Consider the following 14,698-nt stretch of genomic DNA (forward strand, 5'->3'; position numbering starts at 1 on the left):
GGGTAATTATTTTCATTTGAGGGGGCATGCGTGATCTTTCCCCTAAAATTTATGATTATCCACCCAACCCAACCCATTTAAAATGGGTTGGATACCCAACCATAAAATGAGTCCAATTTGAGTCAAACTCATATTATCCACTTAAAATATGGGTTATCCACCATCTACGCTCCCCTCAAGCTAATAATATATTAGTAGTACTTAGTACACCATAGAAAGTTCTGGGAGTCTTTTTTTGTTTAATTTTTAAATTTTTATTTTTAAAATATTTGAATTTTTATTTTTTTTATATTTTGTCGTAGAATCTGAGCTTATTTTGATTTTTAGCTTATCTTCTCATCTAACTATTCTTGAAGTCATGAATAATATGGTTATCCATATTATCCGTGGGTTAACTCATTTTTTATCCGTGTAAATTATGGGTGGGTCGAATAATTGATCCATTTTGATTTAATCCATTTTCAACCGACCCATATCTGACTCCACCCGCCCATTTGCCACCCCTAAACTCAAGTAATAAAGCCCTTTCAAAATATAGTGTGAGGAGGCAGAGCTTCCATTTCCAGGTACATTACTCTGCTCAGGGAATATTTTTTTTAACTATGTAGGTTGTGGTGTAAAGATATAATAACAAGTACAAATTTGTTTTTAGTACTTTAATAGAACTGATAACTAAATGACAAAGAAAAAGTGAAAAACAAAGAAAAAACCACCCTAAAATTTAGATGTTTCTTTAAAGGCTAAGAATAATGTAGTTCCAGAAGCAGCGTAAGATGCCTGTTTATAAGAAGTTTAATTATTATTTTTTTGAGCATTACTACATAAACTAATAGGCTAATCCAATCTATGTTGAAATATTATATCAGAAAATTTTGAGTCAATAAAAGTTTACATAAAAGAAAACAAGTGCCCCCAACAATCACCCTTCTGTCGAATGATCAGACATGAACAATAATTTTAACAGACATAATGCGGGGGTAACAGGGGCCGATGCACCAAGAGCCGAGGGTGTTCACCCGAACACCCTCAGCAAAAAATTACAATGTATATATAGGGTAAATTTTCTGTATTTATGTGCATATATTAGCTTTTGAACACCCTCAGCAAAAAATTACAGTGTATATTTAGCTTCTTCTTTCTTTCGAACACCCTGAATGAAAATCCTGGATCCGCCACTGGGGGTAAAGGATGGTAATCAATTAGAGAATGAAGACAACCATTAAATAAAATTGTATATATATTCCATAAAAAATTATGAATAACAATTACTACACGTTATACAACAAAACTAGGAATTCAGAAAGATTAATAAGACATAACATATTCAGCAATCTAAAAGTTCATAAGCTTATTCAAGTAAAAACAACTGGAATACAAATAAACACTCTTTTTATCTTCTCTGGAAATTGAATGCCTTGATACCCAAAGCAAATGTGAAGGCGAAAACAACTGCAAACGCAACGATCACAGCTGCAACAACTCCGAGAAAATCATGCTTAAATCCATAGGTACTTCTCAAGTATTCTTCCACAGTTTGATTATTAATTTCACCTTGGAGGTCTCCAAATTGAGATGCAACCAAACCATACAAGGTCCATGCAACAGGGCAAGCCCAGTAGTACCATTTCCACCATATCGGAATACGCTGTTTTTAGTCGAAAAGAAGAAGAAAAAAAAAGGTCAATTTTTTCAATCTTCATAACTGTTGTGGGATTAATTTCACAGATGATCATTCTACTTTCAGTTTATTATAACCCAGAGTGACAAAACTAATTTTTGCACCAGAATAATAACTCAGTTATGCCTTTATTATATCATAGAAAATGCTAGATCCGGTTCCAGAATCACAAGTAGGCTGTCACTTTAGCAACTCGCCTAGCTTGCATAACATCTAAGTGACACCAATTTAAAAAAATCCATTTTCCGACTCACTTAAAAAGAATCCCATCATGTGCCACATGTTGAAAACATTTGGTATTAGGCTGGGTCTGAAAATGTGTGTGTGTGTGTGTCTTTTTAAGCGGTCTCGCATGGTTATTATGTAAGTTGGGCTGTAGATGTCTAGTATTTACATGAATATTTTTACATGTGGCAGTCTACATGTGTTTTCTGGTATCATATTACACTTTTCGGCATTTCTTATTTTGTTGTTATATATAAAGATGGTTGAGTTATTTTATGCTACAAAAAATTAGTTTTAATACAATAAACAGAAAGTTGGATGATCATCCGTGAAATTAGTCTCAGTGTGCGTTTATGTACTAGAAGAAAAGTGACAATAGATTTAGGAACTTACAGGTCGTGGAACGATGAATCCCGAGAAGAGATTCCATACTGTATAGAAGAATCCAGCAATAATTGAAGCAACATTTTGATTCGGGGTGACAGCCACAGTCATCATGCCAAAGAAGGTGAAGTAGAGGAAGGTGAAGAACATGAAGAAGAAGTACCAAAAGAATTTTGCAGCAGTCCATTCGAATCCAATCATAGAATAGACAATGAGACCATAGACAACAGCTTGTACAAATACATAAGGAATTTCAATGAAAACCTGCAAGGAAAAAATTTAGTGTTCATTATTTGAACTATTTTAACTTTAAGCTGAAAATTTATTAGTTTTTTAGGAAATTCAACTGTCTACCCACTTGTGCAAAGGCATACGGTATGGCAGAGTACATCCCGGCAGCTTTTTCTCTGTAAAATACAGTACGTTCAACGGATACGACGGGCTGAACTGATGATGAATTTTGGACACCAAGGAAGAGAACGGCAGCATACATAGATCCCATAGCGTTAGTTAGATCTCGGGGCTTACTCCTGTAATTGAAACAAAAAACAAAGATAGACATTTTAGCATTAAGAATTATAAGTTGCCAGTTTTTCTTCTTATTTCTATTTTTGTGTTATATTACTTACACTTTGGTACCAAGATCCCAAAACATTGACCCGAATATGAGTGCTATGAAGGTCGTGAAGAGAAATCTGACTGCAGTGTAAGTCGGATTACGCCAATATGACCAGTGTTGCTTCCATAAACAAGCCATACATTGGACCCAGAATGGCTGTGAGAATTCAGTTTCAAAATGAAGGTCACTTGTACCAGCGCGTGGCACGCTTAGTTCTTCGATCAAGGCTTTGTTCCTCCTGCAGAGGTCTGAGTTCTTGTACAATTCGGTAAAATCAACCCCTAATGTCATTTCTTGAGAGGAAGATGTGACTTCTAACATCCAAGTTGCTGGATTGTAACCCTCCTCTATTTTGCTTACACCGGGTATTGACTGAATCCATGGTGAAAATAAGCTCAGTACTCGATTATATATACATAATAAAAGGGACTTACTTTTCCAAAGACAAACTTACCTCGAAGTATTTTATCAAATGACTTGACTCGCGACCTAATGGACCAACGTATATCTCTTGTCCTCCTCGTTTCATAAGAAATAACTGTAAACACGTGGTCATATTAATATCCGATATCTAAAAGGCAAAAGGCGAATTAGAAATAGATGATGTGTTCACTTTACCTCATCAAAAGCCTCAAAAATGTCAATGCTGGGCTGATGAATGGTACAAACAACGGTTCTTCCTGTATCAACAGTGTTCCTTACAGCTCTCATCACAATTGCAGCAGCTCTTGCATCCAACCCTGAAGTTGGTTCATCCATAAAAATGATAGAGGGGTTTGCTACTAGTTCAACTGCTATGGTCAACCTTTTACGTTGCTCAGTTGACAGACCGTTGACTCCTGGCAACCCGACTAAGGCTGATCTTAGTGATGTAAGCTCCACAAGATCCATAACTTGCTCAACAAACATCTGAAATGAGATAATTTATTGAAAATTCTATTAGCTGCCTCTTTATTTGGGTATAAGATGATCACTAGGACAAACTCTTATTATGGGAAGAAAGGGAATAATTTAAAGGACTTACCATTCTTTTTGGCTCATCGACGTCTTGAGGTAAACGCAGCCAAGCCGAGTAAACCAGGGACTCATGAACTGTAACAAAAGGTGAATGGATGTCATTTTGTTCACAGTATCCAGAAATACGTGCAAACGTTTCTTGTTTCTTGGGATATCCAGAAATTTTGATGCTCCCGTCAATGTAACCTCCGGTTTTCCTTCCGGCCAAGACATCCATCAATGTTGTTTTACCAGCCCCACTGACTCCCATCAAAGCTGTGAGAACACCTGGCCTGAAAGCTCCACTCACACTCTTCAAAAGTACCAATCTATTGTCACCCGTACCCTGCTCTCTCATTTCCTGCAAGTCGTCAAAATAATGAGTCACATTTTGATTTAAGGAAAGTTGAAGCACTGGTTCTTGATGACTAGCAATTTTTCGTTACTTACCGGAGGCATGTCAACAGAGTATACAACTTCATCAAAGGTGATGGAATGGGGTTCAAATGGAAGGACCATTCCCTTCTTCTTATTCTGATTCTCACCGACAGAATCTCCTTCCGTTGTGCTAGTTATCCGAGTTGATGATTCACTATTTTCATTGTTCTCACTCTCTTCTGAAATCGTAGCTTGTGGCTTTCCAAATGCTGCAGATACTCACTCCATGTTAGTACGTGTCATCTTTTTATTTAGGGATATATCGATGAAGAAACTCAAGGATACTCACGGTTAAGATAAGCGAGAGCAAGACTGTAGGCGATGTTAAACAGAACTGTGAATCCAACAAGTGCTCCTATACCGAGCCAGTACCAATAAGCATCGGGAAAGAAACCTTGGGATCTTACAACTGAAACTCCAAGTGGCTCGGTTCCATTGGGTGCAATCTGTTTTAGTGAGAGTTGATTTCAGCATTCATTGATGAAAAAAAAAGTACACCATTGTAAGAGGAGTTATGCATACAAACTTACATGTTTCCACTTTTTCCCGTCAAATTCATTCACAAGGATTGCATTCACTGAGTACATAAGTGGAGAGGTCCAGTAACCCCAAATCCACCAGTCCTTCACGTAAGCTACACCATTCAGAGAAAAGAGAAAGTAAGCATTAGTAGGATTGGACAAGACAAGAGCTATTGCAAACACCTAAATCACAAACTTACTTCGTGCGAGGATAAAACCGCCCAATGCAAATTGTAAAAGCAGAGCAAATGCTCCAAATGTGCTAGCAACTCCCATGGTCCTTCCAACTGCTGCAATAAATCTGAACAATCCTGATGCCATCTGGTTTACTACTAAGAGTAGCAAAAATTGTTTAAAAAATCTGCACAAACAATAGCAGATGAATAACCACGGGAGAAATAATATTTGTGACGATAAGCGAATGATTATACCATATAGTCTTTCTTCCCATACCTTCCAACATTAGGATCAAATCCGATGACATAATAAGTGAGGAACACCCACATCCCAACTTCAAGAAAGGTTATAGGGATTTTTAGGATCCATGAAGGAATTGCATAAGCCCATGAAGGATAGAAGAGAAAGTCCCTTTGCTTGTAGAAGACCGGAAGCTTGTAGAGTGTCAAAGGGAGCTCAGACAAACCATTAAACATAAGCATGACAACTGTAAAAAAGAGAGCACCAGAATATATTCCTCCATCTGTCTCATTATCCCGAGGCATCTTAGTTCGAAAAAATATGGTCATTGTCATAAGTGCAATGACCATGAGCTGGAAAAAACAAAGAGTGGATTAGTAACTTTCAAATGGATATGAAAATACTACAGCATAAATCGATATACCAAATAGACCAAGTAGTTCACCTGAAAGAATTTGAAGATGTAAACAAATGAGTTTCTCCGCATTAGCAAGAACTCTCTTTCCGCACAAACCTTCAAGAGCTGTCTCTTTCCAATACCGTACTTTTCAGTAGTCAAAGCAGCAGGGTGGCTTTTGCTCTTGTCAAATGCGGTTGTAAGCTCATCGCTTACTTTTCTTCCAACATGGAAAGATTGATAAGCCTCAGCAAATTCTTTCGATGTGATAAACCTGTAAGGCTCGTCCCTGCTTACCCAATATTGCTGCTGATCCTTCTTAGATGTCACCTGCAAGAAATTCCAAACATTACACGTTAGAACCGGAACCGCATCAACGCTTCTAAAAATTTATCATCCTTGTTTCCTATAAAACATACTTCTTGCAAGAAATCGGCCACGCCTTTTCTGTCAGGGCATTTGAATCCCATGGATTCAAAGAAGTCAAGCACTTCCTCTCGTGGACCCTGATAAACAATGTAGCCATCTGATAGCAGAACGATATCATCAAACAAGTTGTAAGTCTCGGGGGCAGGCTGCAAGAGAGAAATCAGAGCTGTTCCTTTCAAGATTTTAACAGATTGCTTTAGGGAATTCACAATGGAGTAAGTTGTGGAACTGTCAAGTCCAGTTGAAATTTCATCCATGAAAAGGGCTTTAGACGGTCCGACAATCATTTCACCAGTAGTGACACGCTTCTTCTGTCCTCCGGAAATACCCCTTATCATTTGATCTCCCACCATAGTATCCGCGCAAATATCCAGTCCCAGAATCTGAAAAATGGAATTTACAAGCGAATGAACAACTGATTTATCAAACTTCTCTGACCTTTCAATAGCAAGAGCGTATGAAAAAATGATTGGAAAATAAAAATTACCTTAAGAACATAATCTGTAATCACTTTGGCTTCTTGTCCTTCTGTTGATGCAGCCTACATTTCCAGTCAATAATAGTAACATCAATTATTCACTATTTTTCTAAAGAAAATAAGAAAAACATGCTACCAGAAGTGGCTGAAACATATACACTCTACAAGTGAAGAGAAATTGTCTCCAGTCTTACCTTCATGAACATGTCAATATCAGCATCTGGTTTGATATTAGCTGCTTTCTCTCTTCTTGATAGTTCAGCCAACATTTCTTGAAAATAATTCAAGTACGGCAGTCAATAATTGATAAATCGTGATTCATTTGATTTTACTATAAATATCGAAAACCAAGTGCTAAGAATTAGATAGAACTAAGAAAAATAATCTAACCATAACGAGAACCAACTCCTTGGCATCTTGCAGAGAACTCCAAAGTTTCTCTCACAGTCATTTCTCCAATATGCAAATCATGCTGGCTAATATAGGCAGCAGTTTTTTCTGGTACAAACTCATGTAGCTCATGTCCATTATATGTCACCTTTCCCGTAACCTGATTTTATTGTAACATGTTAGGTCTTATTTTCATATTTAAAAACACAATACACTTTTTATAAGTAGTTTTATATATTTGACGAACTGGTAAAAACTTACCCTTAGGGCAGAGTCAAGTTTTCCAGCCAAAGCTAGTAACAAAGTTGTTTTCCCAGAACCTGGAGGTCCTAAAAGCAGAGTCATTCGACAAGGCTTGACGATGCCACTAACATCCTTAAGAATTGTAACTGAACGTTTTTTCGATGGAAGGATGTGAAGTGAATCCAATAGGGACTGTAAAACCAACAAAAGAATAAGAAAAAAGTTAGTTTCAGAAACACCTTTAAAATCACACTGCAAAAGAAGAACTAAATATTGTTAAGGGCGGGATAAGATGTTGGATTAGTAACTTAATATCTTCAAGATTGGTCATTATCGTTGTTATTGTTATTGTTCTTGTTATTTACGTAATGATAAGGGTTCAAATTTACTCCTGCAGTATGCTGAAATTGTCTACTTTTTCCCTTCATTAATAGTTGGGCCCAGAACTCCCCCGTCGTTACCAATCTGGCCTACATTTGCCATTTTCCACTAACAGAAATGATTAGCACCACAAATCGCCTGATTTTAATCGAAGAAGGATATAAATGACAATTTCACATTGTTCCGAGGTATATTTGAACTTTTTCCCAAGAAAAAAAATACATTCATTTGGACCTATCTTTCTCCTTCATCAATAATTTTACCAGATTAAGAAATCACCGGGCAGAAGTAGACAACTATTAAGGTTTTCATAATTATCATTAATTCAAGTCATACGGTTCTTGAGTCATAATTAATTTATCTTTTTTCATTTGAGGTAAACAATAAAACATCAGTACTTCTATAGGTGATAATAGTAGTAGTTGTACACATAACTTCTTTTTTTTTTTATGACAAGGAACCGCAGCCGCTACAACCCCGCTCATGTGCAATAGCACGCGAACCACATAGCAGAGGTAACCCGCACCAAGCTTGCCCGCACCAAGCTTGCTCGACCCAGAAGGCAAATCCCCTGAGGATACCCCATTATGAAAGCCCCATGCTCAACCAACTGAGCCACCCTTGCAAGTTGTACACATACTTTTTTGTTCATACATACTCAATACAAATCATATGTTTTTTGGGCTTCTTACCTCAATGAAGTTAGTAATGAAGTTGATAAATGTAGGCAAAGCTCTGCTTCCAACATATGCATCTGCCTCAATATTCAGATGCTCAAATCTCACTTCTATTGATGGAAAATCAATCCCAACCCTGTTTTTTTCAGGAAAAGAAAAAAAAAAAGAATTAGTACCTAGCACCAAACTAGATAAGCAAGGAAACCCAACTCAATTATAGAACAATTTTTTTACTCAAAAGTATAAAGAACCTTTGCACTATTGGTATTATTTTAGAGTTTTATGTACCATACACAATCACTGTAAAGTATTTTTCACAGTATCAAGTCATTTTCACCTGTTATAGCAGATAACAGAGCTTATTTTCAGAGTTTCAAATCTCACATTTTAAAATGGTTTACTTGTAGGTATCGTTTGAATAACCTGATAATGTTAAAAATATTTACACAGACGATGTACAAAATTTAGAGCCTGTTTGGATGGGCTTAAAAAAGCAGAAACAGCTTATAAGCCAAAAACACTAACTTATTTTTTTTGGGCTTTAGATAAGTTAAGTCAAACAAATCTAATTAATTTTTTGGGCTTATTTTAAGCACAAAATGACTTTAAACTAGTCAACCAAACACTAAAAAAAGCTGAAAACAGCTTATAGGCAACTTATAAGCTAATCCAAACGGGCTCTTAAACTTCTTATTTAAACATATATTATAGTAGTAACTTGCCATGTTTTCGAGGTAACTAATACTCCCGCTGCTTCAATTTACGTCAACTTATCTGACTAGGCGCAGAGTTTAAGAAAAAAAATAAGACTTTTTTAACTTATGATCTCAAACACGCCGTAACATTTGTGTAACATTTAAAACTTGTATGTATATTCTAGTCATAATATTATTGTATAAAATGAGAAGTTTAAAATAAATGGTTTCCAAATATAGGATGGGGTTCATTCTTTTTATAACGGAGTAAAAAACAATAAGTTCACGTAAATTGAAATATATGACGAAGTACTACTACACCTATAGTTGTTTTTTTAGCTAATCTGTGTACAAAAATTCTTTTGTACTGTTAGTGTATAGAAGTAAAGTTCAAATTGAAAAAAAAAAAAATAGAGGAATTATCACTTGCCTGTCAATTCTGTTCTTGAGTTTCAACAAGAACTTCTCATTATCTTCATCAGCAACTTTAACAAGCCTTTCAAGCAAACTCTGTCTTTGTTGAAAACCAAGATCATGTACATCAACTTCACCAGCTCCTTGTGATCCAAACAATATACCTTTCCTTAATCTATCATAAGTAGGTAATTTTTCAAGTGCAGCCCATTTTAATGCTTCTTCATCATCTTCATCTCTAGCTGATCTTGAAAATACTTCAACTCCATTATTTCTCCATATTGAATTACTATTTTCCCTTATACTTCCTCTCAAACTTCCCCTTATACTTCGACCTCGCAAATTACCTAAATCTGCTGGCTCCATCTTGGAAAAAATTAAATTAAAATGCACCAATTGATATAGTTGTACTCTTATAACAACACCTTCAAATTTGATAAAATGGATTTATTTATTTATTTGATTAAAAAAAAAGGAATTAGAAGGAAAAAAGAATAGAAGGCGAAGCAAGTTAAGAGTTTGATGTTAAATGCAAAGGGGTTATATAGAAGCAAGAAAATGAAGAGGCGGCTTATAACTTTGATTTTCCTTTGTTTTTTTGGTCGTGGACATGCATAGTACTTTCTTCTTTGGATTTATTGACCAAACATTTTGACGTGTACAGTAATTCTAGAGGAATTTTCAAGATTCACTGTTTATTTGCAGCCTTAGACACGTTCATAGATTTTTGGAGGAATTTTATTTTCTTGCTAGGCTATCGTACGTAACAAATGAGAAAAGATTAGCAGGAGGGGTGCATAAAGTAAACAGATAAATCGCATAAAAAATAAATTGAATTAAATTGAGAAAAAAATCAGATTAGTTGTTTGGTTTGACATGGTTTGGTGTTAAAAAAAAACCCCGATCATAATTGGTTTGGTTTGGTTTTAGCTAAAAAAAGTCAAATCGAACCAAACCAACCCGACATTACATGTATTCAATTTTTAAAATATTTTATACATAAAAATATTTATTTGTAATGTAATTTATAAATATTTCTTAAATTTTTTTTTGTAGCTTTTTATCTATTATCATATTATTCAAGCTTGAAATTAGAATTTTGAATGTGAATAGGTTTTATATCCTATGGATGTTATTAACTCATATAAAGTCCAAACTAAAAACCAACTCAACACTAATACTAACAAAACAAATTCAATTTATCACTAGAAATGACAATAATGTAGGATATATCTCCTTTAATTTTGCATAATTGATTTAGAGAGTGAAAATACATTACTTAAGTTTTTTTTTTCTTGTCATGTAATTAATACTTATTAACTGTACTTATTTTAGGATGACTTAGTATTTTTAGATTATGGTCATTTTCTTTATGGCTTATTAATTAGCAATATTTATTTTAATCAATTTTATTATCTTTTATTGAATATTTTAATACAATGTCATCATTCTTCTCACATTTTGTTTTATTTTCTTATGAAACACTTTAATTATATAGTTGTATCTTACTATGACTAAAAAAATATTTGAAGTAAAAGTTATATATTTTGTATCAAGACTATTCCGAAAACAACCCGAATAACCCGAGAAAACCGAATAACCCGAGAAAATCCGAGATTGAAAAATCCGAATTTTATTGGTTTGATTTAGTATATAAATTTAAAAATCTGACGCAATTAATTTAATTTAATATTTAAGAAATTCGAACTAACTCGATTCATGTACACCCTAATTAGCAGTAAAGCTTAACTTATAATTAACGTGGGAATAATAAACATTGGAGCTTATAATTCGAATTTTGAGTCAAAGCAGCCAAAAAAGGCCGCCAGCGTCTAGAAGCACACGAGAGTCAACATATGTATATATATAGTTCCTTCCTCAGCTTATCATGGATGGACATCTTCATAAAGTTACAGATACTCGTTAGGTTAAAAAAAAATTATATTGTTAGCGCAGGTTAATCTATAATTGCATATAAGTGATCATTTTGACTAGGTTACCAATCAGTATTTATTATAGAGATTTAATTCCCGGTAATAATTAATAAAAAAAGTTATATATTTTTTCTTTACTAACAATTGTATTTGGGTCATCTCGATCGGGTGAATGAGACATACTTTTTTCTTGGTCTATTTCGGAAAGAATGTCATCTTTATATATTTACAAATTAATTAATATTAAATTCTCATTTTTATTCTTAATGAGATGATTTATAGTCACACAAATGTCTAAAAATTATTCTAGACCACAAAATTTTAGAAATTTTATTTTCTTTCTTAAACTTCGTACTCAGTCAAATAACGTCACGTAAATTGGGATGATAAGGGAGTTCCTTTTATTACAATGTCACATAAATTGAGACGATAAGAGAGTACCTTTTACTAGCAGAATAAGTAGAAAGTCAAAAATAATATCATTGCATAGTTCGATGTTACCTTCTTTTTTTTTATTAAGTAAAAATGATTATTAAGCAGAAGAAGTAATCAACTTTTTAAAAATTCACCAGACTTTATTCTTCCATTATTAACACCGCTATCAAAAGGCTCCTTTCTACAAACAGCGAACATGGATTTTACGAAATTCAGTTCCACTTATCCGAACAATATTAGCCAGATTCAAAAAGTATATAAATTTAAAATATTTTATGTCATTCCAGTTACTTCGGAAAAAAGTTCACTATTGTTTTAAGAGGCCTTAAAACTTTTTTCTTATTTTGGTGAAATTCTTTCAGAACTAATTTTGTTTTCTTTAGGAAATTTTCATTCTTGGAGTTAATTAAATTAGGAAATTTTAACTTTTTCTCATTTTTTTTTTTTTTTTTTTGTGTGTGTGTGTGTAATATAACCCACCAAACCTGCGAGATCGACATCCTAATATTTGCTAGTAGCTGCATTAATCGTACGCTAGCAAGTTTAAGGCTTTTTTTCTCACTATAAAATCTTTGTCAGGCTATAATTGAAAGTGTACATGTAAAATATACTACGCATTAATTTCTTGAAGCCATATGGAGAACTATTTTACTTTACTTTTTGTGGCATGTGGAGACAGGAGAATGATGATGAAAATTGAAAGTGTATATGTAGTATAATATCAATTTCTCTAGGCCATGTAGAGAATATTTTTCTGTTTTTTCATGGCATGTGATGAAAATTCAGAATTACCAAATGCATCTCTTGCTTGACTCTTCAAATATTTAGAAGTTCAGATTTTCCTTCTTGCTTAGAACTTGCCAAATATCAATTGGCATTCGGTTGGTAACTCAATTTGCCAACGATGGAATTTTTTGTTAGTAATTGGGGTTTCTTTTGTAGTGATACTAATCAAACTGCAATCACTTAGCTGTCTTAATTGGCATTATACCAATTCTACTGTGTAAGAATTGACAAACACCACAACTAAAGTAAATACATTAAACACCCCCGTAATTTGAATCAACATTATATACAAATCCTGTTTTGAAAATTAAACATTTACCTCCTCCTCCTCCTCAAACCAACCCCCCCCCCCCCCCCCCCCCCTTCCATTCTAAGTAATACTACACAAATATAATGACCCAGTAACAAATACACAACATAAAATCTTAAAATCAAATACTTATCCCTCTATACTATATGGAAATCATAACCAAATATTAACTTGAATGATTAGGGTATGTTTGTAACTAAATCATATTACAAGGATATCTAATGTAATTTACCTTAATATAAAGCTTTTCTGACGCAAAGTTCTGTTTATGACAATTAATATTCAACTTCTAGTAACTTTCCTTTTTGACAAAACCTTCCGGTCTTTCCACGTAAATATGCAAAGAATTAAGGAAGAAACAATTATGAAGAAAAGTAGTTGAAAGTAGAAACACAGAAAAAATGCAGCCTTGGAGGTAGATATCGTTGTAGTTGTGGAATAAGTAGAGGTTTTTTAATTTTCATTTACCACGCTATCTTATATCACAAACAAACAAAAAAAATTAAAGGAAAATGGTTAATTTATTTCATACTATCTGAAATTGAATAATCCTGTTACTCCCACCATGCTTTAGGATAATCTTACTTTTTTGCCCTTGAACCTAATAAATAAATTTTGAAAAGTAGGTTTTTCATCGTGCTCCGTTTTTACATTTACATTTACACTATATAGAAGCACGGGTTTGGAGGACAGGATCGTTGTCCGTCCTGCTCCAGCTTGTGGTTTCCCATTGGTTGAACATATAATTTATTCTGGCTGCTCTATTTACTTTTCATTTGTGTTGTCCATTTTGAGTTTTTGTAGTAGCACATAACAATTTGTTATACTGAAATACTTCCACGTGTAGAGTAGTAATGATACATATAGTTTCCTTTTTTATTTTACTGTTAATTTGATGTTTATTTATAGAATAAAATGACTGAGCTAATCTGAATTACTACAACTTTTCGTTTGTCCTTAAGAAACTCATTTGTAAATTAATGTTCCGGTTTAACTAAGAATATTGAAAAAAAAAAATGTCGTCCGTCCATCATTTAAAAAAAAAATGTGGGCCCCATACTAAATACCAACCAAGATTTTAAAAAAAAAAAGTTTGGGCCTCATACTAAATACCAACCAATATTTAAAAAAAAAAAAAAAGAGTGTGGGCCCCATACTAAACACCAACCAATATTTAAAAAAAAAAAAGTGGAACCCACCATCTCCAAACTCACGAAAAAAAAAAAAGTAAACCCCATATTAACAAAATCAAGCAATATAAAAAAAAAGTGAATCTCATATTAAAAAAACAAACAATGTAAAAAAAAAAACGCATCCCATATTAAAAAATCAAACAATATTCATGTAATTTTCAAAGTATCTCATTAAATCAATAATGATGGATTCATTGCCACATGCGTATCGACTCATTAGTGGAGCAAATGAAATTATTGTACAGCAAAAAACATGGACCTCATATTATTGCTTTTCTTCAAAAGGTTAAGTAGTCAAACCATACAATTTTCTTTCTTTTTTTAATATTAGCCTAAGATGTAATCGAGATATTGAACTGTTGTATTTGCTATTCCGCCATGTTATTTATTTGTTATGTTTACTAAAATAAATATACTTAAAATACTCATATTTTAAAATAAGATAGAATTTAATTACGTTTTCATTTTTTTCCTTACTCTAAAAAATGTGAAAAGAGATTAATGTCATAAAAGAAAAAATAATATTAAATGGGGATCAAATAATTAATAAGGTAAATTAGTGAAATTATAATTATAATTGACGTTTCCTTAAAAAAACCGTGCAAAAGACAACATGACAAGTAAAATGAGCTAAACCAAAAATATTTACCAAATATTA

General features: G+C 33.5%; 1 protein-coding gene across 1 annotated transcript; it reads right to left on the minus strand.

Annotated features, from left to right (window-relative positions):
* Positions 1–1,219: 1,219 nt before the first annotated feature.
* Positions 1,220–9,906, minus strand: LOC132611329 (pleiotropic drug resistance protein 1). Its single transcript, XM_060325758.1, has 20 exons — positions 9,399–9,906; positions 8,289–8,409; positions 7,234–7,407; positions 6,973–7,132; positions 6,777–6,853; positions 6,592–6,645; positions 6,095–6,487; positions 5,724–6,005; positions 5,315–5,631; positions 5,062–5,222; positions 4,871–4,974; positions 4,630–4,786; positions 4,353–4,549; positions 3,931–4,263; positions 3,525–3,815; positions 3,361–3,444; positions 2,917–3,278; positions 2,646–2,817; positions 2,297–2,551; positions 1,220–1,645 (listed from the first exon to the last, which is right to left on the minus strand). The coding sequence occupies exons 1-20, from the start codon at positions 9,746–9,748 to the stop codon at positions 1,391–1,393; spliced, it is 4,299 nt and encodes a 1,432-aa protein (XP_060181741.1). The 5' UTR covers positions 9,749–9,906; the 3' UTR covers positions 1,220–1,390.
* Between the last annotated feature and the right edge of the window lie 4,792 nt (positions 9,907–14,698).

The sequence above is a fragment of the Lycium barbarum genome, chromosome 9, assembly GCF_019175385.1.
Source record: "Lycium barbarum isolate Lr01 chromosome 9, ASM1917538v2, whole genome shotgun sequence".
In the NCBI taxonomy this organism is placed as follows: Eukaryota; Viridiplantae; Streptophyta; class Magnoliopsida; order Solanales; family Solanaceae; genus Lycium; species Lycium barbarum.

What these genes read in the sequence shown, in the direction of transcription:
- LOC132611329 (XM_060325758.1), bottom strand. Translation starts at nt 9,748, where the DNA reads ATGGAGCCAGCAGATTTAGGTAATTTGCGAGGTCGAAGTATAAGGGGA. An exon ending in ATTTGATAAAATACTTCGAG is followed by an intron (nt 3,279 to 3,360) that starts GTAAGTTTGTCT and finishes CCATGGATTCAG; the next exon opens with TCAATACCCGGTGTAAGCAA. An exon ending in TACCGTATGCCTTTGCACAA is followed by an intron (nt 2,552 to 2,645) that starts GTGGGTAGACAG and finishes TTTTCCTTGCAG; the next exon opens with GTTTTCATTGAAATTCCTTA.